This window comes from Lineus longissimus, chromosome 16 (genome assembly GCF_910592395.1).
Source record: "Lineus longissimus chromosome 16, tnLinLong1.2, whole genome shotgun sequence".
NCBI lineage: Eukaryota > Metazoa > Nemertea > Pilidiophora > Heteronemertea > Lineidae > Lineus > Lineus longissimus.
This window is the reverse complement of record NC_088323.1, coordinates 3847318-3872235: the sequence shown is the minus strand read 5'-3', so window position 1 is coordinate 3872235 and position 24918 is coordinate 3847318. Positions and strand designations below refer to the sequence as shown.

General features: G+C 43.0%; 3 protein-coding genes across 3 annotated transcripts; 2 read left to right on the top strand and 1 right to left on the bottom strand.

The window, feature by feature from the left end:
- The first annotated feature begins 248 nt into the window (after nt 1-248).
- On the top strand, nt 249-5618 carry LOC135500702 (cytochrome P450 2J4-like). Its single transcript, XM_064792319.1, has 8 exons — nt 249-484; nt 953-1150; nt 1557-1687; nt 2064-2223; nt 2515-2751; nt 3071-3282; nt 3485-3716; nt 4907-5618. The coding sequence occupies exons 1-8, from the start codon at nt 304-306 to the stop codon at nt 5080-5082; spliced, it is 1527 nt and encodes a 508-aa protein (XP_064648389.1). The 5' UTR covers nt 249-303; the 3' UTR covers nt 5083-5618.
- Nucleotides 5619-17522: 11904 nt separating this feature from the next.
- LOC135500789 (galactose-3-O-sulfotransferase 2-like) lies at nt 17523-19057 on the top strand. The gene is made up of 2 exons (XM_064792441.1): nt 17523-17572; nt 17851-19057. Exons 1-2 carry the CDS (start codon nt 17523-17525, stop codon nt 19055-19057), a joined length of 1257 nt encoding a protein of 418 aa, XP_064648511.1.
- A 1224-nt stretch (nt 19058-20281) lies between these two features.
- Nucleotides 20282-24628, bottom strand: LOC135500788 (carbohydrate sulfotransferase 15-like). Its single transcript, XM_064792439.1, has 8 exons — nt 24524-24628; nt 23961-24116; nt 23043-23274; nt 22477-22566; nt 21962-22136; nt 21104-21302; nt 20631-20787; nt 20282-20442 (listed from the first exon to the last, which is right to left on the bottom strand). The coding sequence occupies exons 1-8, from the start codon at nt 24626-24628 to the stop codon at nt 20282-20284; spliced, it is 1275 nt and encodes a 424-aa protein (XP_064648509.1).
- Nucleotides 24629-24918: the final 290 nt, after the last annotated feature.

Sequence of the window (24918 nt, the reverse complement as noted above, 5' to 3'; positions counted from 1 at the left end):
TAGGTCACCAAACTTTTCTTTGCCGACTCCGGGCCAGATATAGGACTGTTATTATTGATATTACCTGAAATCAGTCAGTCTGATTTTATGTCAGACTTGTTGAGACGTGTCAGTGGTGACATTAACACAGCGATGACGAGCAAAATGAATATACCCCAGATTTTCAACTCTGAGTGACACTAATTTGATAAACTTGAAGACTAGGTCGATCAATAAATTGAGCTATATAAGAGCACCGTGCTTTCATCAGCCATTAGGAATTCTGGTACACCCAAGTCAACAAACTCAACAGAAAGAAGGAAAATGAGCGTTTTCGGCAAGTTGCTTTCGCCGACGGCCATCTTGGATGTGTGCCTCAATAATCTCGCGACCGTTGGCATCTTCGTCGTTGTCTTCATCCTCGCGTGGTTGCTCCTTTCGATGCCGAAGAACCTGCCACCCGGGCCGTGGGGTTTACCTATTGTGGGCTATCTGCCTTTCATTAGTGAGTAAACACGTCTGCCTACCAGCTTTCCTAATCATTTCTATCTCGAACAGGTTTGTTGCCTAAGAGTTTTCCCGCCTTACAGTCACACCCCTCCAGGGGCCAGCTAGCTTTTGGTCATGGGGGTGGGTGTCAAAAGTGACACTTTTGAGACTTTTTCGGTTAACATCACGGTCAGAAACATATTTTTAAACTATGCCCCTGCTCTCCCACACGGAGAACGCAAGAAGCCGTTTATCGCTGTGTTCCCCTCAGTCAGGTCGAAGCTTATTCCACCGAACTCGGACAGTTCTATTGGTTTTGGGGCCAATCAAGACCATTACACGGGGAACAGTTGCCCAGACAGGCATTCTCGCCCCAGGCTCTACAGTAGCGCATACAGGATGTACATGTTGCAGAACTTGGCGTAAAACGCAAAAGTGTAAATTGCCTTGAGTCTTCAAAATTCTGTTATGCTTGCGATTTCAGAGCATGATTTAGCAATGACTGCGACGGAATTCGGCAGAAAGCATAACACAGAAATTGTAACCATTAAAGTTTTTAACCGACGCTTCACTGCGCTGAATAACCTTGATCTTGTCAAGGAATTCATGGTCAAGAAAGATAACCTCACAGACAGGCCCAGCGATGGCGGACTATTAGAGACTTTCCATCCAGGACATAAAGGTACAGTTCTATTTTTCTTCTTCTCCTTCTTCTTCTTTTTCTATTTCTTCACCAAGGCCATCCTTATCAGCGCTGGGCATGCCACGGAACTGTGATAGTGTGATCACGAAAAAAATGTTACACAGCCCAGGGTAGCCAGTGTCGGCGCTTTAGTTGACACCGTGAAAGAGCTTTGGTTTATCCCTATGGATAATCTAGTGTTGTGCAACACCACTATCTTTTGGTAAATGTGCTGTAGTCACATTCCCGAGTTCAACTTAGTACCTTTATTGGCCAGAACGATATGAAAAACACGTTGAAGCTTTCTGATTTTTATTCAGTGTTGAGACTAAAATATCTTATTTTTAGGCTACAGCCTATTTTGATATTCTCCTTAACAACATATTTGGTACATTTGTAATTGTAGGTCTCCTCAACTCCAGCGGACCCCTGTGGAAGGAGCACCGGCGCTTTGCCCTGACTGTCTTCAGAGACTTCGGCATGGGAAAGATAGCCGTCGAGGAAAAGGTTGGAGACGAGCTCGAAGGCACCATTAAGGTAAGAAGAATATTATTTGTCCTTTTTTTAAATGGGCAAACTCGGCGTTGGATTTAGGTGGCTGGGATGATAGTACATCTGCTCGCCACCACACGCCGCTTCATTTTGTATCAGTGCTGATCACTGATGAATTATATTCGCTTCTGTTGTGTTGTTAGACAAGGCTTACAAAATTCAATTCAAGCAAGCCCACACGTACATGTACGATTTCATTCCGTTCTCGTGCACAGTTTATTGCAGTTTAGAAACTTTTCCGTAATCTTATTTTGAGGTGTTATGGTCCAGCTGAAAGTCATTTCATATGAAAAACCAACATATCTCATGTCCAACTTGTACCTTTCATATTCCTGAAACTGAATTTGTCCGCTTCCCATAGGCAATTAATGATACCAAAGGCCTCCCCTACAACCCACAAGACATGGCCATGGGTGCCGCCTCCAACATTGTCTGCAATATCATCTTTGGACAACGTTTCGACTACAAAGACAAAGACTTCATTAAGTATCTCCGTGCCATCAACCGTATCTCGAATGCAGGTATGTTTACATTACAGTGAGTAGTAGGCCTGTCCCTCAAAAGAACTTTTATGTGAAGACGAGCGAAGCCGAGTCACGTGAAGAATGCCGCCGCGAGTACCCCGATTTCACCAAAATCGTCGGTTATTGGTCTAGAATGTTTGATAAGTTTTGCTCTGAAAAAAATGGGTGAAGCTACATCAATAAGCCTTTGTTAAAAAAGAGTATTCAGTGTCAGAAGTTGCTCAATGTACTAAAAAGGAGACTCTAGTTCTCACCACTAGATTTCTATCATTTCTCGTACATTCTTAGGAACCAACAGCGCTGATGACGCCCGGACTCCCGTCTTCTTCAAGTGGATGCGGTTCCTTCCGTTCGACATGTTCGAATATCACCAAACGAAAGAAGCCTTTGATATTCTCACGGGCTTCACGGAGGAGCAGATAGCAAAGCACAAGGCCGAACTGGACGTGAGTAACGTGACCGATTACATCGATGCCTACCTGGTCAGATTGTCGGAGGAGTCTGAAAAAGCATCGACTTTTACAAGTAAGAACCTGCAACCTATTTTTAAAAGCATCCTATACACAAGGAAAAATACTTTATTTATCCCTAACTCGTTTATTTTCTAAAAAAACTCAGAACCGGACACTCTGATGATTAGTTTTTAAAATCTGGAACGACGAAAACGCCATTTTCCGGTATCTGTAAAATATCACTGGCTTTAACAGAATAATAATGTCCATTGCTAAACCCATACATCCAAGACCCCCCCCCCCGAAAACACCCCCGGGTAGTACGAGGTCATCATCAGCTATAACCAATCTCATTCGCTTCACGAATTCACCTACTCATATCCGTACTTCAGGCTTCCAACTCACCTGCGAGATCGTCGACTTATTCTTCGCCGGAACAGAGACCACTTCCACCACCCTACGCTGGGCAATCTATTACATGGCCAAGTACCCCGAGATACAGGCACGAGTCCAGACTGAAATCGACGCCCAGATTGGCAAAGACCGCCTTCCCACTATGAAAGATAAGCTATTGTTACCATACACTGAGGCTGTGCTCATGGAGGTAAGTCAGATAAGATGACATGTCCAACATACATGTAACTAAATGGCCCGCAGTGGTATAAGCCAGTATCCAAACTTACTGGATCATGGATTGTGCGTACTGGATTCTTCATTCTCAGTCACTGGATTGCACCACCTGGATTTTCAATTCCCGTTCGAATTGGTCCCTCATGCCTTTTTCAATGCGTTTTTCTCATCTGCAGATCCAGCGAAAGGCGACAATCCTCACCTTCGGCGTCCTACACTCAAACAATGAGCAAGACATCACAATCGGAGGCTACACCATTCCGAAGGCAAGCAGAGTTGGCGCCAACGTTTATGCCATCCACCACGACCCTAAAATCTGGCAGGACCCTGACCACTTCAATCCTGACAATTTCCTTGATAGCAATGGGAAACTGAAGAACCAGGATAAACTTATCCCATTTCTTATTGGTAAGTGTATTATACTCCCAGTTATAACTGTAAAACTTGCGTTGTAAACGCGTTGGTGACATCAAGCCCTTCGATGGTCACGGCGTCATAGTCTTTCGTTATATAATCAAGACCGATAAGGCAGACCAATATCCGAGGTGGAGCCGAGGGTCTTGGACGGGTGTCTACAAAACCAAGACCCAAGACCCAAGACCCAAGACCTACAAAACCAAGACCCAAGACCCAAGATGTTGATGGGTCTTGGTTTTGTAGGTCTTGGTTTTGTAGGTCTTGGGTCTTGGGTCTTGGTTTTGTAGACACCCACACAGGTGTCTACAAAACCAAGACCTACAAAACCAAGACCCAAGACCCAAGACCCAAGACCTACAAAACCAAGACCTACAAAACCAAGACCCCATCTACAAAACCAAGACCTACAAAACCAAGACCCCATATACATCTCTCCTTTTTTCAGCAGGAAGTTGCAATTTATCAATAAAACAGAAGCTCCTATATAAACAAGCTCTTTGATGCTTTGTACTCAGATTCGGTTCAGAACATTTAACACTGGTTAAGCTTTTCCAAGAAAATAAGGATCTCGGGGTAAGGATATAATACAAAAGCTAAAATACCTTAAATAGTCCTCTCGAGGGTATTCGTGATAATATAGCCTATAGCTTTCTAAAGGGTTAGGGTGAATGAAAAAAAAAAGAACAATGTAATTACTTCTTGGGCAGGTACTATGGTACTAGGTACTAGTTTGGAGTAGGTTTGTTGATGGATCTTGGTTTTGTAGATCTTGGTTTTGTAGGTGGGGGGTCTTGGTTTTGTAGGTCTTGGGTCTTGGGTCTTGGTTTTGTAGGTCTTGGTTTTGTAGACACCTGTGTGGGTGTCTACAAAACCAAGACCCAAGACCCAAGACCTACAAAACCAAGACCTACAAAACCAAGACCCATCAACATCTTGGGTCTTGGGTCTTGGTTTTGTAGGTCTTGGGTTTTGGGTCTTGGGTCTTGGTTTTGTAGACACCCGGTCTTGGACGTAATTTGAGGTTCTTGGCGGTCCTTGTTTGTAATACCAAGGACCAGTGCGGTCAATATGAGATTTTACGTGTCTTCCATAAAACACAATGATACTCTGTGTGTGACCAAGGCCTTTTGGAATTCGATTTCGTGTTAAAAAGTCTACATGAATCATCTCCTCTATTACAGGGCGTCGATCATGCATCGGGGAGGCGCTGGCCAGGATGGAGTTGTTCATGTTCTTCACGGGCTGGTTACAAAGGTTCACCATCAGCTGTCCGAAGGGCCAGACCATACCTAAAGGAAGGATGTATTCTATTATCAAACAGCCCAAGGAATATCAGGTGTGCTTCACCCCTCGTTGAGATGTTTGACCAGTTTCAAAATAAAGACTCTTTACCAGTTTCTTAACCAGAGCCTATTCGCCAGTGTGGTAGTTTGCATGTCCAAACGCTTGAGAAAATCAACTTCGATATCAGCTTTGCCGCGTTATATTTTTACTGGTCAGCAGAATTATATCTTGCTCGTATTTACTCTCAAAGTATACATGTAATAATCAAACTATTTATACAATAAACCTTGTTAGTTTCTTCTTTGCTCTGTATTAATATTATGAAAGATAAACTGACAGTAATGATTTCCAGAACAGTTTCCTCCGATTTAACTGGCCTACCAAACTACTTTCCCAACTTTGTTTTATTACGAATAACATGGGGTGCAAATACATGTTTTCTGAGTACAAGAATATGATGCAGTCGTACGGGTGACTTACAATGTCCAAGACTACCTTTCAGGGTGGTCGCTATTACATGCTAATTGCTATCCGTCAATTAGTCTCTATGATACGATAATGAACCTAAAGCCTTCACATTAGAAATAATAAATATGTTTTTTTGATAAATCAAGTCTTTCGAGTTCGTTCTCTCTCAGCTTAGTAGCTCACTCTCTCCTGAGGAACCATCCATCGAAGACAGACGACCTGTCACGCCTGTACCCTGCATCAAGATAAGAAAATGTTGCCCATGACGACCTGTACCCCGGATACAGATAAGGAACTGTGTCCTTGGTACAGATAAGGAAATGTTGCCCAGGACGACCTGTACCCCCGATACAGATCAAGAACTGTTGACCAAGATGACCTTCTATTGTAGGCATTTCGTTCTAGCGGTCAAGACTGCGGATTTTTTTGGACACCCCCGCCTAGTGCCTTGTTTTTATATGGTCACAGAGAAAAAAATGAATAAAAATATTACGAGTTTAGCTAACTATTGCACATGTATACAAGACTTGTGATAACATAGCCAAATACGGTGACGTAATCGAATGACATCACACTTAACAAATACATGTACAGTTAGCGCATTATGTATTGTCGAATAAATATCCCTTCGCGAGAGCGCATTGTGGGGCTATACATGGCTATGGTAGAACACCCAGAACGGATTTATACCAATGTATTTAGTTAAACCTCTGAGTGCACATAAACGAGTAAATTTTTTCCCTTAGGAGTATGTTACATGTAGCATTTTTTGCCACAGCGATAAAGGTGAGTATTTTCAACTATTTTAGAAATTATCAAAGTTTTGCAGAATTCCTTCAAGGTCGAGCATAACATCGTCTGGTTTTGGCTTAATTTATGCTAATGATTTCTCTCTCTTGCATTTGTTCTTGCACGCCAATTCCCCTTCGTACTTAGGTAATGTGCATGGACCTATCAAGTATACAAGAGAAGAATCCATACCTGTTTACAAATGTATGATTAAATGTTACTTTTGAAAGTATTGTTTGAGTGCGTAGGGGAATTGACGTGCAAAAACCAATCCATTAGCATTTCAGCCATGCACACACAAACCGTGGACCATAGACACAACTATTTTGGCTAGAACTTGAAGTCCTAAAGCAAGGAGAACTCCTCCAAAATGATTTTCGCCAATATGGATAGGAGATATTCCATTTGATTGTGGAAAAAAATGCATGCAAACGCGCCCCCCACCCCCTCTCATTTTCCGCAACCGAACAATGGAAAGATCAACTTTTGAGACCTTTTTGTATTATTCGGAACACTCTCCACTTATGCATGGAGCGTGGTCAGAGCCTTTCTTGAACCTGTCTATGCACATAACTATGACAGCCCAGCTCAGAGTACTCCATCCATGTAAAAAGAGAAGAAAGCCCGCTTACTTTAAAACCCTATTTAATCGTCTGGTTTTTACAAAGAGGGTCAGCTTACTTCATACAATGTCGATGTACATAAGAGTGCCAAGGATTTTTTAAGTGCAAACATCTGGACATGCGCACGAGGCCCACTCCGTCATCATATGAATGACGTTTTCATGTTTAGTATTTACAGTCACTTCATTTTCACATAAAGCGCAAACTAATGGCATGTACCAATGGGATACTTATACACGTCTTGGGCAGTGCTATAAGATATTGCATAAGCATCATCACAATCTAAATATTTGATGCTAAAGCCGTGTTCTCTGGCCGCTCAAAGGCTTGCTGCTAACATGCTAGTTCTATTATACAAAATCTATTTACATAGGCTACAGTATGTCCAAGTCAAGCAGTGTGCATGTAACATTTTTTAGGCATATTGTGCGCGTGACATTTGGATAATCCCACTGCTAGCATTTTTGTGTTTGCTATATACTTTTGAGAAATATCAGGGTACGTCTCATGAGGTGGAGGCCTTCTCTGTAGTCTGCTCGTGGAAGCAATCTTTGTCAGACCTACCGGAGTGATTAGGTCAAGTCAAACTACTTGGAGAGTGTAAACCACCGCCCTCGGTTCGGCCAGATATCGTCACCAAGCAGACCGTAGGCCTGAACTCTATTTACCCCATTGGGAAAGTTCGTCCGGGCCCTTGGCCTATAATATTTATCCTGACTTACCATTCTGTATGCCCTTTGAATATCTGCTTGTAATCTTCTGCCCTAGGTAACGGTCAGATGACATCACCAAGCGGGAGCGGCCAGCCCATCCGGGCCCAAGTGGTGGTGTCGACCACCACGAACCAGCGGCGGACCCAGGCCTTCTTCTTCCTCGTTTTCATCTCCATGATCGGCTCCTGCTTCTTGTACGCGTGGAGGGCACCCATACTCGTCAACACGTAAGTACGCTAGTGACAAGAGTGGTTGCTGAAATGAGCCGCCTGCTGGGGTTAATTTTCTTTCACGGGTCAGGGCCGGCATCGTGTGGAGGTCACATCCACTGCACATGCCTAAAATGAGAGATGATGGCCAGGGGAAGCGCGGCGTAAGCAATCGAACACGTCAAAATGGACTAATCATGCTTTCATTAACACTCAGCTGTAGAGTAGCCACTAACTCGTCTGAAATCGAACACGGCCAACTATCACCCCAGGAGTTATCATTAATTCCTTCACAAAAATAACGCTGAACTCGCCAGCTATTCTGTTGATATGACCGACATATTGTATCTTTAAGATATCCCCCGCAAAAATTTGTTGTCCGACGGAAATATGTTGCCCCAACACCAGTGGTGGCAAGCCTGGCCACGGGCCCGTAAGTTGCCAGCATCGATTCATAAATTCATCCATTGTCTAATTACCTCAGAGTGCATCGAATCACACATGTCATCTCCTAATTCATGCACTTCACCAACTGCAAAGGATTCAGCTGGAACCTGTGCCTACTCTGACTGGCTCCTTGTCTTGGAGACGAGAGTCGGAGCTCGGAAATTGGGCATTTCCTGTCACTGTCGATCAGTCTAGAATGTGATGGAAATCGATCCACTGAAGTTTGGATGGAAGTCCATCCACCTAATTTCAAGCAATTTACCCAGTCACGTCCTTTGCTTACAGGTGGAAAGCAGAATCCTACCGGTAATCATTGATTTCTTTCTTTAAAAACTGTAGAGAGTTTGTTAAAACAAGTCATGGCGGTGTAACGTTTTTGGTTGTCTCCATATTTCAGTGTTCCATACAATAGGCAGCTATCGAGACCATGACTTATCAATTGGAGAAATCGGAGAAAAACGTGCTTATCTGTCTTTCAGCGTTCCCAGGCATAGTCTCTCAGTGTTCCCATATTGAAAAGTCATGGTCTATTGCATAGAAACGCTGAGATGTTGTGAAGATCACAAGCGCTATACCGGGTTCCCTGAATACGTTATCAGGCTAATGGAAGCCAACTGGGTGCTCTAAAACCATTAATTCTAATGCTTTTGTTTATGCATGATTGTTTCGGCACACAGACAACCACAATAACTGTATGGTACTTCTGTTCACATTCCCTAGTGTGTGTTACTTAACCAGTCAGGCAAAATTCCTCGATCGACCGATTGAAGGGCATTCTGACCTCCATATTCCATTCGTAAAGGTTTTGTCCCCATCATTTCGGGCTCTGGAGCGCGAACTACAGGTTGGATTTCTTTGAAGTTTGTTTGTGATTGATCTGTGGTTCAAGACCAAACAGATTTTCCTCGTTTTAGTAACCATGGTAACGAAATACGTGTAAATATTTTCAAAGTAGTGTACATTGACGTAGTGCATTGAATTTGAACATTCTACGGTATATTTCTTTACCATGTTCCCTAAATTTGCGTTTTGTTGCGAAGCAAAGATAAGTAAAAATCCAAATTTGAAGAAATTTAAACCAGTAGTTTACTGACGTTCCAGAGCACCAAACAATGCCGACAAAATATTTACGAACTGTCTGCAGAAGTGTTGGTTGCTCCTTCGATTCCAGCATGAACACCGTCGGTCGGTGCATGAACTTGAGGGCTGGCGACCTGATAACCCATGCACTTCTGATTTTCCTACTAACAATAATAATTTCATCAACCAATTTGGAGTTGTCCTTACATCTGGAAGCTGGCCTTACTCTTCATGCAATCGCAAAAGACCCTGGCATGAATAACAAAAAAGGCAGCATCTTAGCATGCTGACGATTTTCGGAAAAAATGAGTCAGGGTGGTGACGTGTCTTACAAAATCTGCATCGCCCAATTTATCTTGAGCTGATACGTGTACATGTTCATACAAGACTTAGTGTTTCTTGAGGTTTTGACAGGTCATTCCTTTAACTACATGAGATTTTACCACGAGCTGGACGCTGATTTATATTAATGAAGAAAATGTTTTAAATATTCAATTGTTTATATCTTTTCAGAAACCTTCCGAAAGTTTTCTATTCGCGCCTTTCGCTCCAGAACTCCCTAAAGGTGTTCAATCAGCAGATATCTGTGGCCGTCCGGAACTTTACGGCAGACTGGAAGGGGTTCGCTTCAAGCCGCAACGGAACTTGCCGCCCACTAGACAACGTCGTCCTCATAAAAGTCCACAAGTGCGCCTCATCCACGATTGCCAATATCTTCACCCGCTACGGCATGAAGCACCATTTAAACTTTGCACTGCCTCGCTTTGACATTGGGCACATCGGCTGGCCAAAGCCAATCCGGCCCGAACATATCGAGCCGATCGGGAAGAATCGGCAAATTAACATAATCACGCATCACATCACGTACAACGAGACGACGTTGACAAACCTCATGCCAAAGGATACGAAATATTTCGCTATTCTTCGAGAGCCTTTCTCTCATTTTAAATCCACCATGTTTTATTTCAAACTTGAGGCCAAGCAATTCCATTTCAAGACGAAGGATAAGGTATCCGAGTTTTTAAACAACCCGGTGTTTTTCGAGCGCAAAATCGCGTTTTATTTTAACAGTTTGCTGTTTGGGCACAGGTCTATGACCATGAATTTTATGTCAACGGAGTTTGGTTTCAACAATGATTGGCGCACAGACGATGCGAAGATTTTTGAGTTTATGGAATATGTGAAAAAGAATATAAATCTTGTCATGATCCGAGAGCACATCACGGAATCCATTGTTTTAATGCGTCGTCTGCTTTGCTGGTCGATGGAGGACGTCATCTCACTTATTGTAAACAAACAGGACTACACCAAAAATGCCGCGGGAATTAATTACAGCTCCACGACCGAGGCAACACTGCGCGCCAGGTATAGAAACTGGAGCCGTGTGGATTTCATGATGTACGACTATTTCAATAGAACCTTGTGGGAAAAAATTGCGGAGCAGGGCCCGGACTTTTGGTCAGAGGTTGAGGTGTATTCTATGGTGAATCAACTAGTCACAAGATATTGCGCAGACAAGTTTAAAAAACCGTCCTTCGTTGTGCCAGAAACTTTATGGAATAAAAAATTCGAATTCAAACGCGAGGAGTGCTTGAAACTTACCAAGGGGCCGCATCTCTTCAATAGAGAGATTGGGATTCAGATGGGGTTGTCCAGGTTCAAATTCAAGAATCCTTACGCTAGGAATATCCTCCCGCAGAATGTGAAACCTTGATGCGGTATGTATGTACGTGACGTGGGATTTAAAGGACTCCGTGAGACCAGGAGTTAATAAAAACCGTCATGCAGGGTACAATGTTTTAATAGATTTAAGACCTTTCTCCAGATGAGCGTTTCACGCGACGTATATAGCACGCAAAGCTTTGTCAGCGTAAGTATATGGATGCAATTTGTGTTACAGTTTCGTATTTGGCAGTGTTTTGTCCTTTTAGATTATTTTCTTTATTATTTTATTATGTGTTTTACAAGAAATGGTCGAAGCTTCTGTCATTGGCCACATGATCTCGCTCATCTTATTGAAACTCTGGATGCAGACTTGTAAATAAATTGAAAGTAAATTATGCATCGGTATTTTCTTATCTTGATCTATTAATGCCCGTGGATTGCATGCACTCTTCGGTATATTTGGAATTAATGGCGTTAGTGAGAGTGAGAAACTGCACCCGTCATCAGATTAGTGCCTTAAAACTTATGCTTGGAATACTGCATATGTGCTTTCAAGTCATTTTGACTGCACGAAAAGTACATATACATAATAACATCATTACATTGGTGTCTTAAAGGGACAATTAGGGCTTTTTTCTAGAAACCCAATACATGAATATGTACGTACTTCAGAGTGGGCGTTGGGCACCACCAATTTGGCTGGAACTTGAAATCCTAAATCATTCAGAACTCTTTCAAAACGAAGTGAATGCTACTTTAAATGGTGGGTTTTTTTTCTTTGTTTTCCGGAGAACAGCCTCCCATGTTTTTAATAAGAATTCACTCCTTTTTGAAGGAGTTCCAATTTCTTAAGAATTAAAAGTTCTCGCCAAAATGGTGGTCGTATTGCTAGTGTGTTTATATTCCATTCACTAAACTGGGCATGTCCGCACCGAGCAGGGATAATCACCACAACAATAATGGATGAATGTTACATAATGTGTTTAATGATGTATGGCTTGGTCACCATTAGCAAGACAATCGGTTCTGTATCGATGGTTCTGAATCACATAAAAAGTCAGTCCTTGACGGAGTGTTAAGCGACTGAGCCGCCCAAAGTCGGATAGAAATCAAAGGAGGTAAGTCGTCTTTCGATAATTTTTTAAGGAGATCTTGAGCTCACACGATGCTCCTCTCACATTTAGCTCATTCGTCACCCGTTCTTCTATTCGTCATGTGACTATGTGTCTGCACACTGACTGGTGAGTGGATACTTTGACAAGTTTGTGTTCTCAAATAGTGATTTCAATAAAACACATTTTTCAGGGGAACATTTTCGACTGCTACACCAGCTCTGTGAAGGCAAATTCTTCACACCTGGTGCGATGATCAAAGCATCACTGCATGATTCTAATATACTTCTTACCATTGTCTTTCTAGGCTGCGGCGCATGTGCGGCCAAATGACGTCACAAAGTACGAAATGCACGGTCTTCGTTGGCAGCGTCCCAAACCAACGGCGGACGCAGGCTTTTATATCGCTGGCGTTCATCTCGATGACAGGGTCCATGTTATTGTTCGCGTGGAGGTCACCAGTTAATCTGTAAGTCTTAGTATTATGAAACCCAATACAACATATCGCTGCCATGGCAACAAGAGCGGCGTTCAGTGACCTGGTCCCGCGGTTTGATCTCGGGCTGGACCCGATATCGCTTCAGAACCCAGCCAAACTCCAATTGTTTCCTCGGGTCCGACACTCGCGACGTCATCTTTGACCTCATTCGTGAATCGGGCTCAACTCTCCATGGCTTGATGGTCGGAAACTGGCAAACTCAAAGAGTACCACCTGGCAAAAAGACCAACTTCGCACGACTTTTTTCAAATTTTACATTAATCATGACTTTTGAGCAAAATAACCCGCGATCGTAACACTGCCGATGGACTTACGCTTTGATATATTCAATGAACGGAATTATTACCAAACTTTAGCCAATAACCAAGAGAGGCAGCCTACTGAGCTTTTGAGGCACGACTTCATCAAACTTGGTCCATTTGATTCATGAGAGGTCGAGTAAGTTCGGGTACAACTCCTACTCGACATGCGCGTTTAAGACATGTCGTAACTTTCCGTAGAACTCTTACTCTACTCTCGGGTTGCAGACGAACTTGGTTAGACAGTCCACAACAGTCCGTCTGCACCCCTATCATGGCCTCGGGCAAGCTTCATCATGCGTAAGTTTCCAATATTTTCATCGGTTGCATTCACTATAGAAAGAGTGAAGTTGATTATTCCCTAAACGCAAGGCGGATCACAATGATATAGTAGTTTATACTTTTGACGTTTGTTCAAGGCACGTATAGAGTACCGTATACCACAAATGAATCAACACAAAACAGTGGTGATTTTGGCGGGGCGGCACAGGGCTCGGCACTATAGTAGGGGTCATCTGTGTATGGGGAGCGGTTCTTAAATGCGTCAACGGAAAATACACACACACCAGTCTTTCTACCTGGTGATTCTTAAAAACAACTCTATTGACCGATGGCTTTATATTTTCATTCTCTTTTCAGAGTCACGCCAAAGGTTGTCTACAGGGGACCTTTGCAAACAATCGTCGAGCAAAAAAGTGCCACGCAACTAGCAATAGCCACCAGAAAGATCGAGACAGCGGTCACAAAACATAAAGGGTTCGCACTCAACGGAACCTGTCGACCAAGCAACAACTTCGTCCTTATAAAGGTCCACAAGTGCGCCTCGTCCACGATTGCCAATATCTTCACCCGCTACGGCATGAAGCACCATTTGAACTTTGCACTGCCTCGACATGACATCGGACACATCGGCTGGCCGAAGTCACTGCTGCCCGAACACTTAAACGAGCCGATCGGGGAAAAACGGCAAATTAACGTAATAACGCATCACATCACGTACAACGAGACGACGTTAACAAATTTCATGCCAAATGATACGAAATATTTTGGCATTCTTCGGGAGCCCTTCTCTCATTTTAAATCATCCATGTTCTATTTTAAAGAGACAAATCAATTCCATTTCAAGACAAAGGACAAAGTGTCTGAGTTTTTAAGCAACCCCGCATTTTTCGAGCGAAAAATCGCGTTTGCTTTCAACCTTCATCAGTTTGGACACAGATCAATGACTTTGAATTTTATGTCAACTGAGTTTGGTTTCAACAATGATTGGCGTGCAGATGATGCTAGAATTAATGAGTTCCTAGCTTTGGTGAAAAAGAATATACACCTTGTTCTGATCAGGGAGCACATCACAGAATCCATTGTTTTAATGCGTCGTCTGCTTTGCTGGTCGATGGAGGACGTGATCTCACTAAGCGTGAACAAACAGGACTACAAGAAGAACGCCAAGGGAATCAGTTACACCCCCACGACCGAGGCAACACTGCGCAACAAGTATAGGAAGTGGAGCCGTGTGGACTTCATGATGTATGACTACTTCAACAAATCTCTGTGGGAAAAAATTGCGGAGCAAGGCCTGGACTTTTGGTCAGAGGTTGAGGTATATTCTTTGGTGAATCAACTAATAACAAGATATTGCGCAGACAAGTTAAAAAGTCCGTCCTTCGTTGTGCCAGAAACTTCATGGAATAAACAGTTTGAATTCAAACGCGAGGAGTGCCCGAAACTGACCAAGGGACCGCATCTCTTCAACAAAGAGATCGGGGTACAGATGGGGCTGCCAAGGTTTAAATTAAAGGACCCTTACGCTAAGATCATTCCCCCCAGAAATGTGACTAAAAGTGCAAAACTTTAACACCAATTAAGGTGGAATCGTCTATTGGTGCGCCTCGTGACTGACCAAAAAAAACCGGGCCACCGTTTAGTTCACCCATCTTCTGTTGTGTTTACTACGTCATGTACATAATATATGTAACTTTGAATATGAACAGTTTGATGATAATAATGATGTATATATATTTATGATATATTTTTTAATCCTACGTGAGAATTGGGACAATAACAATATATAAAAAATAGTCCTCTAGTCCTACATCGACGGAGGTCTGCAGGTCTGATCACTGGTGTTGCAAACTTGTGCTAACCTGTGCAATGTCATATAATTGCTTTTGCAGTGTTTTATTAGTTCAGAAAACATTTCTTTGTAATTTCTAGAATCCGTTTTTTCACAGAATGGTCTAGGCTTAAATCCACTTTTATGCCCTAATGTTCACGATTGTTTTATTGAAACTTTGAATGGAAAAATAAATCGATGATATATTATATTTTTCTTCTGTCAGTTTATCCATTACATGTACGTCACTTTGAGATCTGTGAGATGACGCCATGCCCATCGGACAATAAAAAAGGAGAGGGACCATTCTGCGATACTTGGACATAGCATTTGTATATCAGTCCACACCACATCTTGAACTTCTGGGCTCGGCGCTTGTGATAGCAACGTGTATAAAGGGGAGGTGCGTGCGACTGACCTTGGTATCAATCAAAGCTCTTGAAGCAGTCCTTGTAATGAAGGTGAAGCTTTGTTGCCGAATAATGACGCTTGCTGACGAGGCACTCTGCACATCAACAAAGTATCGATCGGCCTCATCGAATCGACGAAATGAATGGAATACATGAATGATGGAACGTGACAAAACCATGCTTAATCATTGCTTTGTCGTTACTGCTTAAGCCTGCACCACACGGTGAAAATTTGCGTGATGCAAGTGACACGCGTGCATGTTGCGACAGGCAAATTCTCACTGTGTGGGGTCGTTTTTTGCTGCGTATCTTCCCTCGCGAGTCGAGACGCAGCCGATCTAGCATGTTTGATATTTTCTCGACACGCGAGGAAGTTAATCACCGTGTGGGGGCTACCTGCAGCAATGTTGCGCGAGTTCGACGAATCACAACAAGCAGATCGGTCACATGATTTATAGGTCAGTCACATGATACCAAAATGGCAGCTCTGTGGAACTGGCGATACTTCATGGGGTCCTCCTCCCGCAATTCAGCAATTAGATTTGCATAGGCCCCCTTATCCTCTCTTTTCTGAATCCATGGCCTTGTCCAAAGACTACGGTCCACGCGGCGCCGCCTCCGACGGAGTAACAGCAGGAGAATAAGGGCAATTTGGTCTTCTTGGTCCATAATACTTCTCATAGGATTTGACAGTTCCCGGGCGCTGCCATTTTGGTATCATGTGACTGACCTATAAATCATGTGACCGATCTGCTTGTTGTGATTCGTCGAACTCGCGCAACATTGCTGCAGGTAGCCCCCACACGGTGATTAACTTCCTCGCGTGTCGAGAAAATATCAAACATGCTAGATCGGCTGCGTCTCGACTCGCGAGGGAAGATACGCAGCAAAAAACGACCCCACACAGTGAGAATTTGCCTGTCGCAACATGCACGCGTGTCACTTGCATCACGCAAATTTTCACCGTGTGGTGCAGGCTTTAGAGGGCAGCTTTGGCCTGCATTTATCATGTGGGACCCCAAACCAACACATGGGCCAACCCAACGATATCTATCTGACGCCTTCTCGATCCATTATTCCCCTGCACTGCATCCCTTGCACTGGAAAACATCTGCGATCTAGGCCTATATACCTTGTTATGGAAAACGGTAAATGTAATATGGGGGAAAGGTATTGCCACCAAAAGGAATTAGGGCCTATATGCCTTGATTCATAGGCTTTTGCTGTGGGCTACACAGATGTTGATGCATGGATAATTTGGTGTATGTGTTTGAATCTCAGCTCTCCTTCACCTGGATGTACATGCATGCAGACTATACCGCATATACATTGTACATGTCGGGAAACAATATGGAAGACCCTTCAAATTTCATCCAATTTTACAGATCATACAAAAAGTCTCCAAATATACCCTTGGGACTTTTTGTATAAATCCAACCGTTGCATCAGGGAATATTTTCTTCAGTAGTTTATCAAATGTTGACGTTACAACAGGTTTTTACCAACTATCCTTATCTTCAACTTGTAAAGCACACTCTCATCTACATCGCTGTGTGGACTGTAATATAGTGCACGTGGAGTAAGTCAGCTGGGACATTTCAATACTGAATAGCAATGTGTCAACGAACATTCAGATTTGCACCCGTTTGTAACAAGATTTCCGATTGATCTAGCCAGTCCACTTGCTCTGGCGCGTGGGCTGAACCGGATCACGTATTAGTTTGCGCAGTTTCAAGGTGCCCGGCGGACCAAATTAAATGGTCCAAAAGAATTCCTCCGTCAAAAAATTAAACATGTCATGCAATCTAGGCCTACATGAATGATACCTTGTTATGGAAAACGAGGTACATAAAGGAATTATGTCACTTTGTGTATAGGCTTTGCTGTACTCAGATGTGCCTCTGGCTTGCTTTTTCGAACTTGTGCCACGCGTCCATCGAGGATATTTGCCCGACTGCTCAAACTCCCTATTATTTCTAGCTTGCAGCCAATGGCGTCTCCGAGTACGAAAGGCTGGGTTTCAGTAGAAGCTGTCCTCAATCATTGTCGGACGAGAGCTTTTTTATCCATTGCGTTATTCTTGGTGATGGGGTCAATCATGTTGTATGCATGGATGGCACCAATGTTCGTCAACATGTAAGTACATTTGGACCTCGTCAGAGGTGGTTTAAACTCGAAACATAATTTGAAATCCTAAAGCAGTAAGGAGTTCTTCAAATGCGAGGATGGGCCGGGAGTCTGTTCTCTGGAAATCAAAGAAATGTGACTCCTACCATTGAAATTCGCATTCACTTTGTTTTGAAAGTGTTCTAATGGTTCAAGGAATGACTGAAAGTAGGCCTGCCAATTCATGGATGGAATACCGTTATTTCTGCTCGTTTGACTCACGGCTGTATCTTTTATCACCTTTTCAGAGTCACGCCGAATGTGGTCTCAAGGGGAACCAGTTTGCAGACAATATCCGATAGAGTCGTTGAGCAAGCAAGTGCTACGCAACAAACGATAGCCTCCAAGTTCACGACGGTGGCCTCAAACCTTGAAGTGTACGCACTCAGCGGAACATGTCGTCCCAGCAACAACGTCGTGCTTATAAAGGTCCACAAATGTGCCTCGTCCACGATTGCCAATATCTTCACCCGCTATGGCCTAAAGCACCATCGGAACTTTGCACTGCCTCGCCATGATGTAGGGCACATCGGCTGGCCGTTGTCGCTTCTCCCGAAACATATCGAGCCGATCGGGAAAAATCAGCAAATTAACTTCATCGCGCATCACGTCACATACAACGAGACGACGTTGACAAACCTCATGCCATCGGAAACGAAATATTTCACAATTCTACGGGAGCCATTTTCTCAATTAAAATCCGTGATGTATTATTTCGATATTGAAACGAAAAATTACAATTTTAAAACAAAAGACAGAGTTGGTGAGTTTCTAAGCAATCCGCAGTTCTATGAACGGGATATTCCATTTGTTTCGAACGGATTTGTGTTGGGGAACAGGTCAATGACCTTAAATTTTATGTCAACAGATCTTGGTTTCGAGAATGACTGGCGAACAGACGAAAACAAAATTAACGAATTCATTACAAATATCGATAAAAAAATCGACCTTGTTTTGATACGGGAACATTTCGTTGAGTCTGTTGTATTAATGCGCCGTCTGCTTTGCTGGTCATTGGAGGACGTGGTTTATCTGATTTTAAACAAACAGAAGTATACAAAAAATACTGCAGACGAAGTTTCGGAGGAGGAGACACTGCGCACAAAATTCAGAGCTTGGAGCAGAGTGGACTTTCTGTTGTATGAGTATTTTAACAGGACTTTATGGGACAAAATAGCGCAACAAGGGCCGGACTTTTGGTCAGAGATTGGGGTGTGTACGATGGTCAATCAGTTGGTGACATTGTACTGCGCAGGTAATAAAACAGAGCAGACCTTTATAGTACCAGAAACTATGTGGAATAAAAAGTTCGAATTTAAGGCTCAGGAATGCCGAAAGTTGAAAAAGGGCCCTCATCTTTTTAATCGTGAGATCGGTATGATGATGGGGTTACCGAGGTTTAGTAACTTAAACCCTTACGCCAAAGAGCTTCTACCGCCTTGGCCTTGTTGTTGATCTTATAAACATCATATCAAAAATCGCAACAAAGAGTTTGTTTTTGTATGCCCGTACCAGGTGTCTTTATTTCTGTATACCCTAAACTAAATGAGAAATAGAGTGTCTCCAAGTCACAGCACTAAAAAGCCACCCTGTTCGGCAAGCTGGGCTTGCCGAACAGGGCAAAAATACTATCCTCTTTGGCGAGCCGGAGAGGTTACAACATGTTGGCCAATCAGAGAGCAGTGACGTCATATTCGAATTTATATGCGCATATTTAACAATGGCCGACTTCCTGCTCTCGATTCAATTTCTGTTACTAAACTCGGGTTTTGGTCAATAATCCATGAAGAAGCATGTACATGTGCATGCCACGAATGATAATGAGCTCCTGGATGATTGAATATGCATGAGTTCGGCTCTCCATCTAGGGCAGAAAAAAGGCGCTGTTTGGTGAGCCGGGCTTGCCAAATAGTCACTTCCATTTATATAATATGTTTAGTCTCTGGCCAGTCCAGAGTATTTCTGTATAGGCCTATGTAGGGAATCGTTGAATGTTACGACCTGGTGTTATGTAACTCTTTGTATCTCTTTGTATATAATGAGGCTGACGCCCAGTGTTCGGCAGTGCCATAAAGACCAGTCAAGGAATAACAACACCTTCATATATTATATCGTCTCTATTTCGTTCACCACCGTATTGAAGAACTCTGAGTTACTACCAGCTAGGGGTAACACTAAGATATATAGGTGTTTGTGCGAACTTCCAGTGGGAATAACATGGCCATGTAACTGCAAAGATGGATAAATTGGGATATTCCTCCTTGGCGAATGCAAAATAAAATCTTTCCTCTTTTCAGCTTTAAAATTGAATTTCCAATTTTGGGACCAAACAGTTAATCTGTCAGGGTCACTTTGAAACAGGTTGTGAGATGGGTCCACCTTTAAAAACAGAGTACAGTCGTCAGCATACATATACAGAAAACAATTGTGAATTACTTTAGCAAGACCATTTATAAGATTAGATAAAGGAGGGGAGTCAGTATTGACCCTTGCGGGACTCCTGAGTTTACATATGCAGCCCACTGAAGTTGGTAATTATACTGTGTGTATGATTTCCTGTTTTCGAACAAGGTGAGCAACGATGTTCTTCAATGAGCTTCGTCCTCAATGAGTATATATCGTGTCCTCTTCAGGGTGAGGACAAAGCCGATACCACAGTGTCCAGAGTGTAATTGTTCCTTATAACCAGAGGTATTTCTGGTCCTCTAAAAGTTTTGCCAGTGCCTCGTTGAATGGCCGGTAAAATTCATCCAGGAGTTCAGCTGTCTGGCTCAACATAGGCCCATATGCGTTCACGTTTACTGTTGTCGTCTGTCCATCACTACTTATAGCGACTTCGTCTGCAAAGCAATGATTACACATGCCATGAAATGAGTCTGGAGGTGTCGATAACTACATGTATACGCTATTTTACAATATGGCGTCGTATTATTTATATCGCATTCTTGGATAGCCTGGATATATTTCCGATTTTTTATTTTCGATTTTTTATTTTCGTAGTCAGACGGGGTTCGAACCCATGACCTACCTAATTCGAGGAAGTTAAAAATTTCTCCAATAACCTTCGACGGGTTTGTCACGTATACCTCTTTTGTCGTAATATAGAACTTGTCACGTGGTATGACTTTCAGCCAATCACTTATGAAAACGACGTAAAGCCCCGCTTGGATAGTCATAATACCAACCTGTAAAATACACAAGTGCACGGCGGGTTAGAGTTAGTACCGGTGTGACAGCGGATATAGTCCCCCTGGAGTCATAGTCCGGTAGCATTGTATTTGACCAATTAAGCAGCATGATCTATTGTATCGCTAACCCTAACCAAAACATTTAGCAATGCGGACTATCAGCCCTAGGACTACTATCCCTTGCACACCGGTAATGTATATCGGCGGGAAAAAAATCCGAACTTTAAGTAAATATTTCAGAGACCTATGCAGCAAACAATAAAATAAAACGATACGTGGACTTCCTCTGAAAAGAGGAAGTTACAAAACTTACAGATTCGTCTCTCACTTGATCGTCTAGCCTTGCTATAATTCCAGAATCGTATGCACATTCTCTTATCGTTCTCCTCTTGAAGCAGTCTTTAAGAATGCCAACAGCCACGACGACTTTTCGATGGAAATCGCTCTTGAGGAGGGATTCGGGTAATGGATGCCGCCTACGTCTTTCCAACATACACTGATGAGAATATAATCTGCGCATCAGATAAAAATATTGACTGTAACACAACCTACCTAAGGAAATCACTGCTCCATGCCATACATAATCTTCAGATAATCTGCATTAAATGCACAACTTGGGCATGAGATGTGTTTGTTTTTCATACCAAAGTGGTTTCCGGCAGGACCGCGACACCTCCAAACAGGATAATTGAAAAACCACTAAACATGCAATGAACAATGCACTAGAACTTAGTGTATCCATAGGCCTGTTCACACTGGATGCGAATTGAAACCGAATTCCGTAGAGCGCTCTCCGGAATACGAATTGATTAATCCAGTTTCAGAACGGTCGCGTCACACTGGCCCGAATACCCATTCAAATTGGTTTAACATGCAATGTCCAAAACTGCCTTACAACCATTGCCAAAAGCAAGTGGCGGCGGCGCATGCTGGCAAGCATGCAGGGTAAATCACACGCCCAAGTTGTCCCTTCAAAGAACATCACCGCTCCAAATTGTAATTCAATCTTCATGTCGAGTTATCTTATTGTATTATAAACTGCAAGCATTCGGAAAAAATGCTGCTCATCTCTGGGAATAAAATCCATGTGATATTATAACGAGTCCGCGGCCCACCAGACAACCTTGGTCCTCGCGGCTCGCTTCACTAGAAAACCCCCCTACTATCTTACCTATCAACAGGATTTCGTAGGCTGATAATAAATTTGCTTCCAGGGGTATATTCCTTGATGAAACTTGCCGCCACTATGTTGGGTGCCGGTAATTCCTTTTTTACGTGGGCATTAGAAATCTTCCGAAAGTTGTATATCAATCCTTGATTCCAGAGAGTGTCGGGACTGCCGTCAACTGAAAGAGAAAGACAAACTCTACCAGCACACAATAATGTAACTAGGGGTGTATATAGCTAGCTTTTTTATCTTGGAGGGGGTGGGTTCTCAAAAAATTTAATGAGGGGGCAAAATGACACTTTTTGAAATTTTTTGGCCGAAATCACGGTCATGAATTTCCCCCCTCCCCTCCCCCCGTTTCTTAAAAACTGCCCGATTTAGGAGGGACGCGACTTGGACATGAGGGGCGCAGTCGATTCCAGCGGATGTGTAGGAAAGCTCCCAAAACTGGCGAAAACTCGCAAAAGGGGAGCCTTGCCGCCTGACTTACTGCTGCAGGGGGGATAACTACTACTTACTCAATAGTGTTTTTTTCCAGTCTTTCCTCTCCACCCACAAAAAGAGTGCTTTACCAAATTCTGCCGAATATGTATTGCTAATTTTCTCACCTGCAATATATACAATACACTTATGTCAGAATAAGATGGTGGATTGCAAACGCTGCATATCGGGGTGGGGGGGGGGGAGCTGTTTATCGAAGTGTGGGGGGGGGGGGGTCATCGGCCATTTTGTCCCCCTTCCCCACAGGCAACTATAAGAGTTTACCATGACTTACTGGTATGTACATGTAATGTCATTTTTTAAATCAGTTACGTCGAAATATGACAAACAATGTAAGGCATGGACAACTCCAAATAAAGAGCTTAAATTAGTGTTAATCAATTAATATTTTAATACTTAAAAGTATGTCTATTGTTACCTTTATGCTTCAGTTGTCCCTTAAAATGGGGGTAACAAAAAAGGTTTTCGCCAACCCACTTTCCAAAGTGTCCCAACAGCCAACAAGGACGTGTTCTTACAACAAGGACACGGAACTAACCAAACACGACAAATTTAATCACGTATTACTATGAAAAATTAATACCATAGAATCGTCGGTTCGACCACCAGTGACTTTCCTTTTGTGGCTCTAAAATGTTGCCGCTTCGTTTGATCCTTGCGTGTCCTTGGACCTGGGGGTGGGCGAATAATGATTTCCAGATACTCGAAGTGGCACATTTGGCAATCCCTAGGAGATAGGCATTGGGTAAACAATGGAGCTTTCCCTTCTTGTTCCAACATTGGCTTCTGAAGTTCTTATTGAACTTAGCTGGCCACTGGAATTGTGAAGATAAGAAGAAAAAAAACATTGGCGATATACATTTAGTGTACATTAGGCTTACTGGCGACACGGTAATGATAAAAAATGAAAAAAATGCACACAGGTGAATCGCGATACCCACCGGACGCAGTGGACAGGCCTCGCCCCTCACCCTAACGAGATCCAATTAGGATGACGCAATGGACTGCCCCGGCAGTCTCATTCGCAATGTCCATCGACGGATCCTCCTTTCCCGCGTGTGGGAAGAATCTGACCATTTGCTGGGTGTCATTGACGCGTAACGATCAAATCGCAGATTTGATCATCATATTTTTGTACAAATCATGTCCACGTCAGCACTAATGAGCCCAAACCGATTTATACGCGTCGACAAAATATATTCTCAAATGATGTGCTAACATTTCATGTAATCAGCAACATTTTACAACAGTGCAGGAGATTGCAGCCTGCCTAAGGTTACTATAAATTTCAACAAGAAAGACGGTTGCTCGGGCCCTCAACCAATCATCTAAAGCATGGCACCCACAGGCTCCTGTTTTGCTATCCGTTCTGTTCACTGCTATGATACGGCACGGACACGTTCCACCCGACATGTTAATTAATCATTGCACTGAATTATTCCTATTCCTAAAAATTCGATCCCGGGAATGTTCAAATCGTGGTGTTGCTTCAGAGACTTACCTCAACATCGAATTCTCGACTTCTCTTCATTATTTTTTTAACCTCGGCACTGGAGGGCGGTTTGTATTTATCCAATTCCTCCAAGATTGCCGGGCTGTCGATCCAATGAACGACACCGCCTTCTCGATCGTTTTTCGGCTTCGGAAGAATATTTAGCTGAAAACAAAAGAAATTGACCCAAATACACGAGGCCCCCAAGACTGGCTTTCACAGGTATCATGTTACTTCTCGAAACCGGGTATAGGATATTAATTGGAAGGTTCACTAGACTGCAATAAATAATGCTCTAATAGAACGGGTTGTAACCATAGACATGTTTGAAATTCACAAGCCACGTCCAGAACCTTGCAACACGGGGGAAAATCGGAAAATCATCATTAGAAATCGGCATAAGTGTGACACTTCTAGTGGCCCCGCATGGTGGCAAGCAGGGGTATGATCCTCCTGTCCAGGTAAATCCCATCCCAAAGTTGTCTCAGTCTTTAAGCAAGCTAAAAAGGGCAGACACGGTGGTGAAGAGTGTAAAAAAAATCATGAAAAGAGAGTATTGAATATTTGCTTACCGATGGCTTGTTGACGTCGACTTCGTAAAGCTGGGAGAGCGTTACAACTGCGCAGACGGCAAAACAGAGACCTACAACACTTTTTGCGTTTACATCAGAGAGCATGATAAGTTTTATGCGGGTTCTTTGGGTTGTGGAGCCTATAGATTTAGCACGACTCCGCCAGTACAGCGAGAACCACCACCACCAGAAGGGACCAGGCGTCTTTTCTAATGCACTCCAAGAACAGCAGAACCTTTACGTCTAGTATATAGTTCTATATACCATGTTAAACATATTTTTAATCTGGAACTAATCCGCCAGGGGGTTATCCTAATCAGCTTTGCCAATATCATGTACTGTAAAGCACTTTATCGCGCACAGGCCTGCCCCTATTGACCATAACCCTATTCAAT

Coding starts and splice junctions, on each gene's coding strand:
- LOC135500702 (XM_064792319.1), top strand. CDS start 304: ATGAGCGTTTTCGGCAAGTTGCTTTCGCCGACGGCCATCTTGGATGTG. Junction 1,151..1,556: donor TTTCCATCCAGGACATAAAG/GTACAGTTCTAT, acceptor TTGTAATTGTAG/GTCTCCTCAACTCCAGCGGA. Junction 2,224..2,514: donor CAACCGTATCTCGAATGCAG/GTATGTTTACAT, acceptor GTACATTCTTAG/GAACCAACAGCGCTGATGAC.
- LOC135500789 (XM_064792441.1), top strand. CDS start 17,523: ATGGGGTCAATCATGTTGTATGCATGGATGGCACCAATGTTCGTCAAC. Junction 17,573..17,850: donor GCACCAATGTTCGTCAACAT/GTAAGTACATTT, acceptor TCACCTTTTCAG/AGTCACGCCGAATGTGGTCT.
- LOC135500788 (XM_064792439.1), bottom strand. CDS start 24,628: ATGCTCTCTGATGTAAACGCAAAAAGTGTTGTAGGTCTCTGTTTTGCC. Junction 22,567..23,042: donor GTCGAACCGACGATTCTATG/GTATTAATTTTT, acceptor TATATATTGCAG/GTGAGAAAATTAGCAATACA. Junction 21,303..21,961: donor CTACGAAATCCTGTTGATAG/GTAAGATAGTAG, acceptor TCTGATGCGCAG/ATTATATTCTCATCAGTGTA.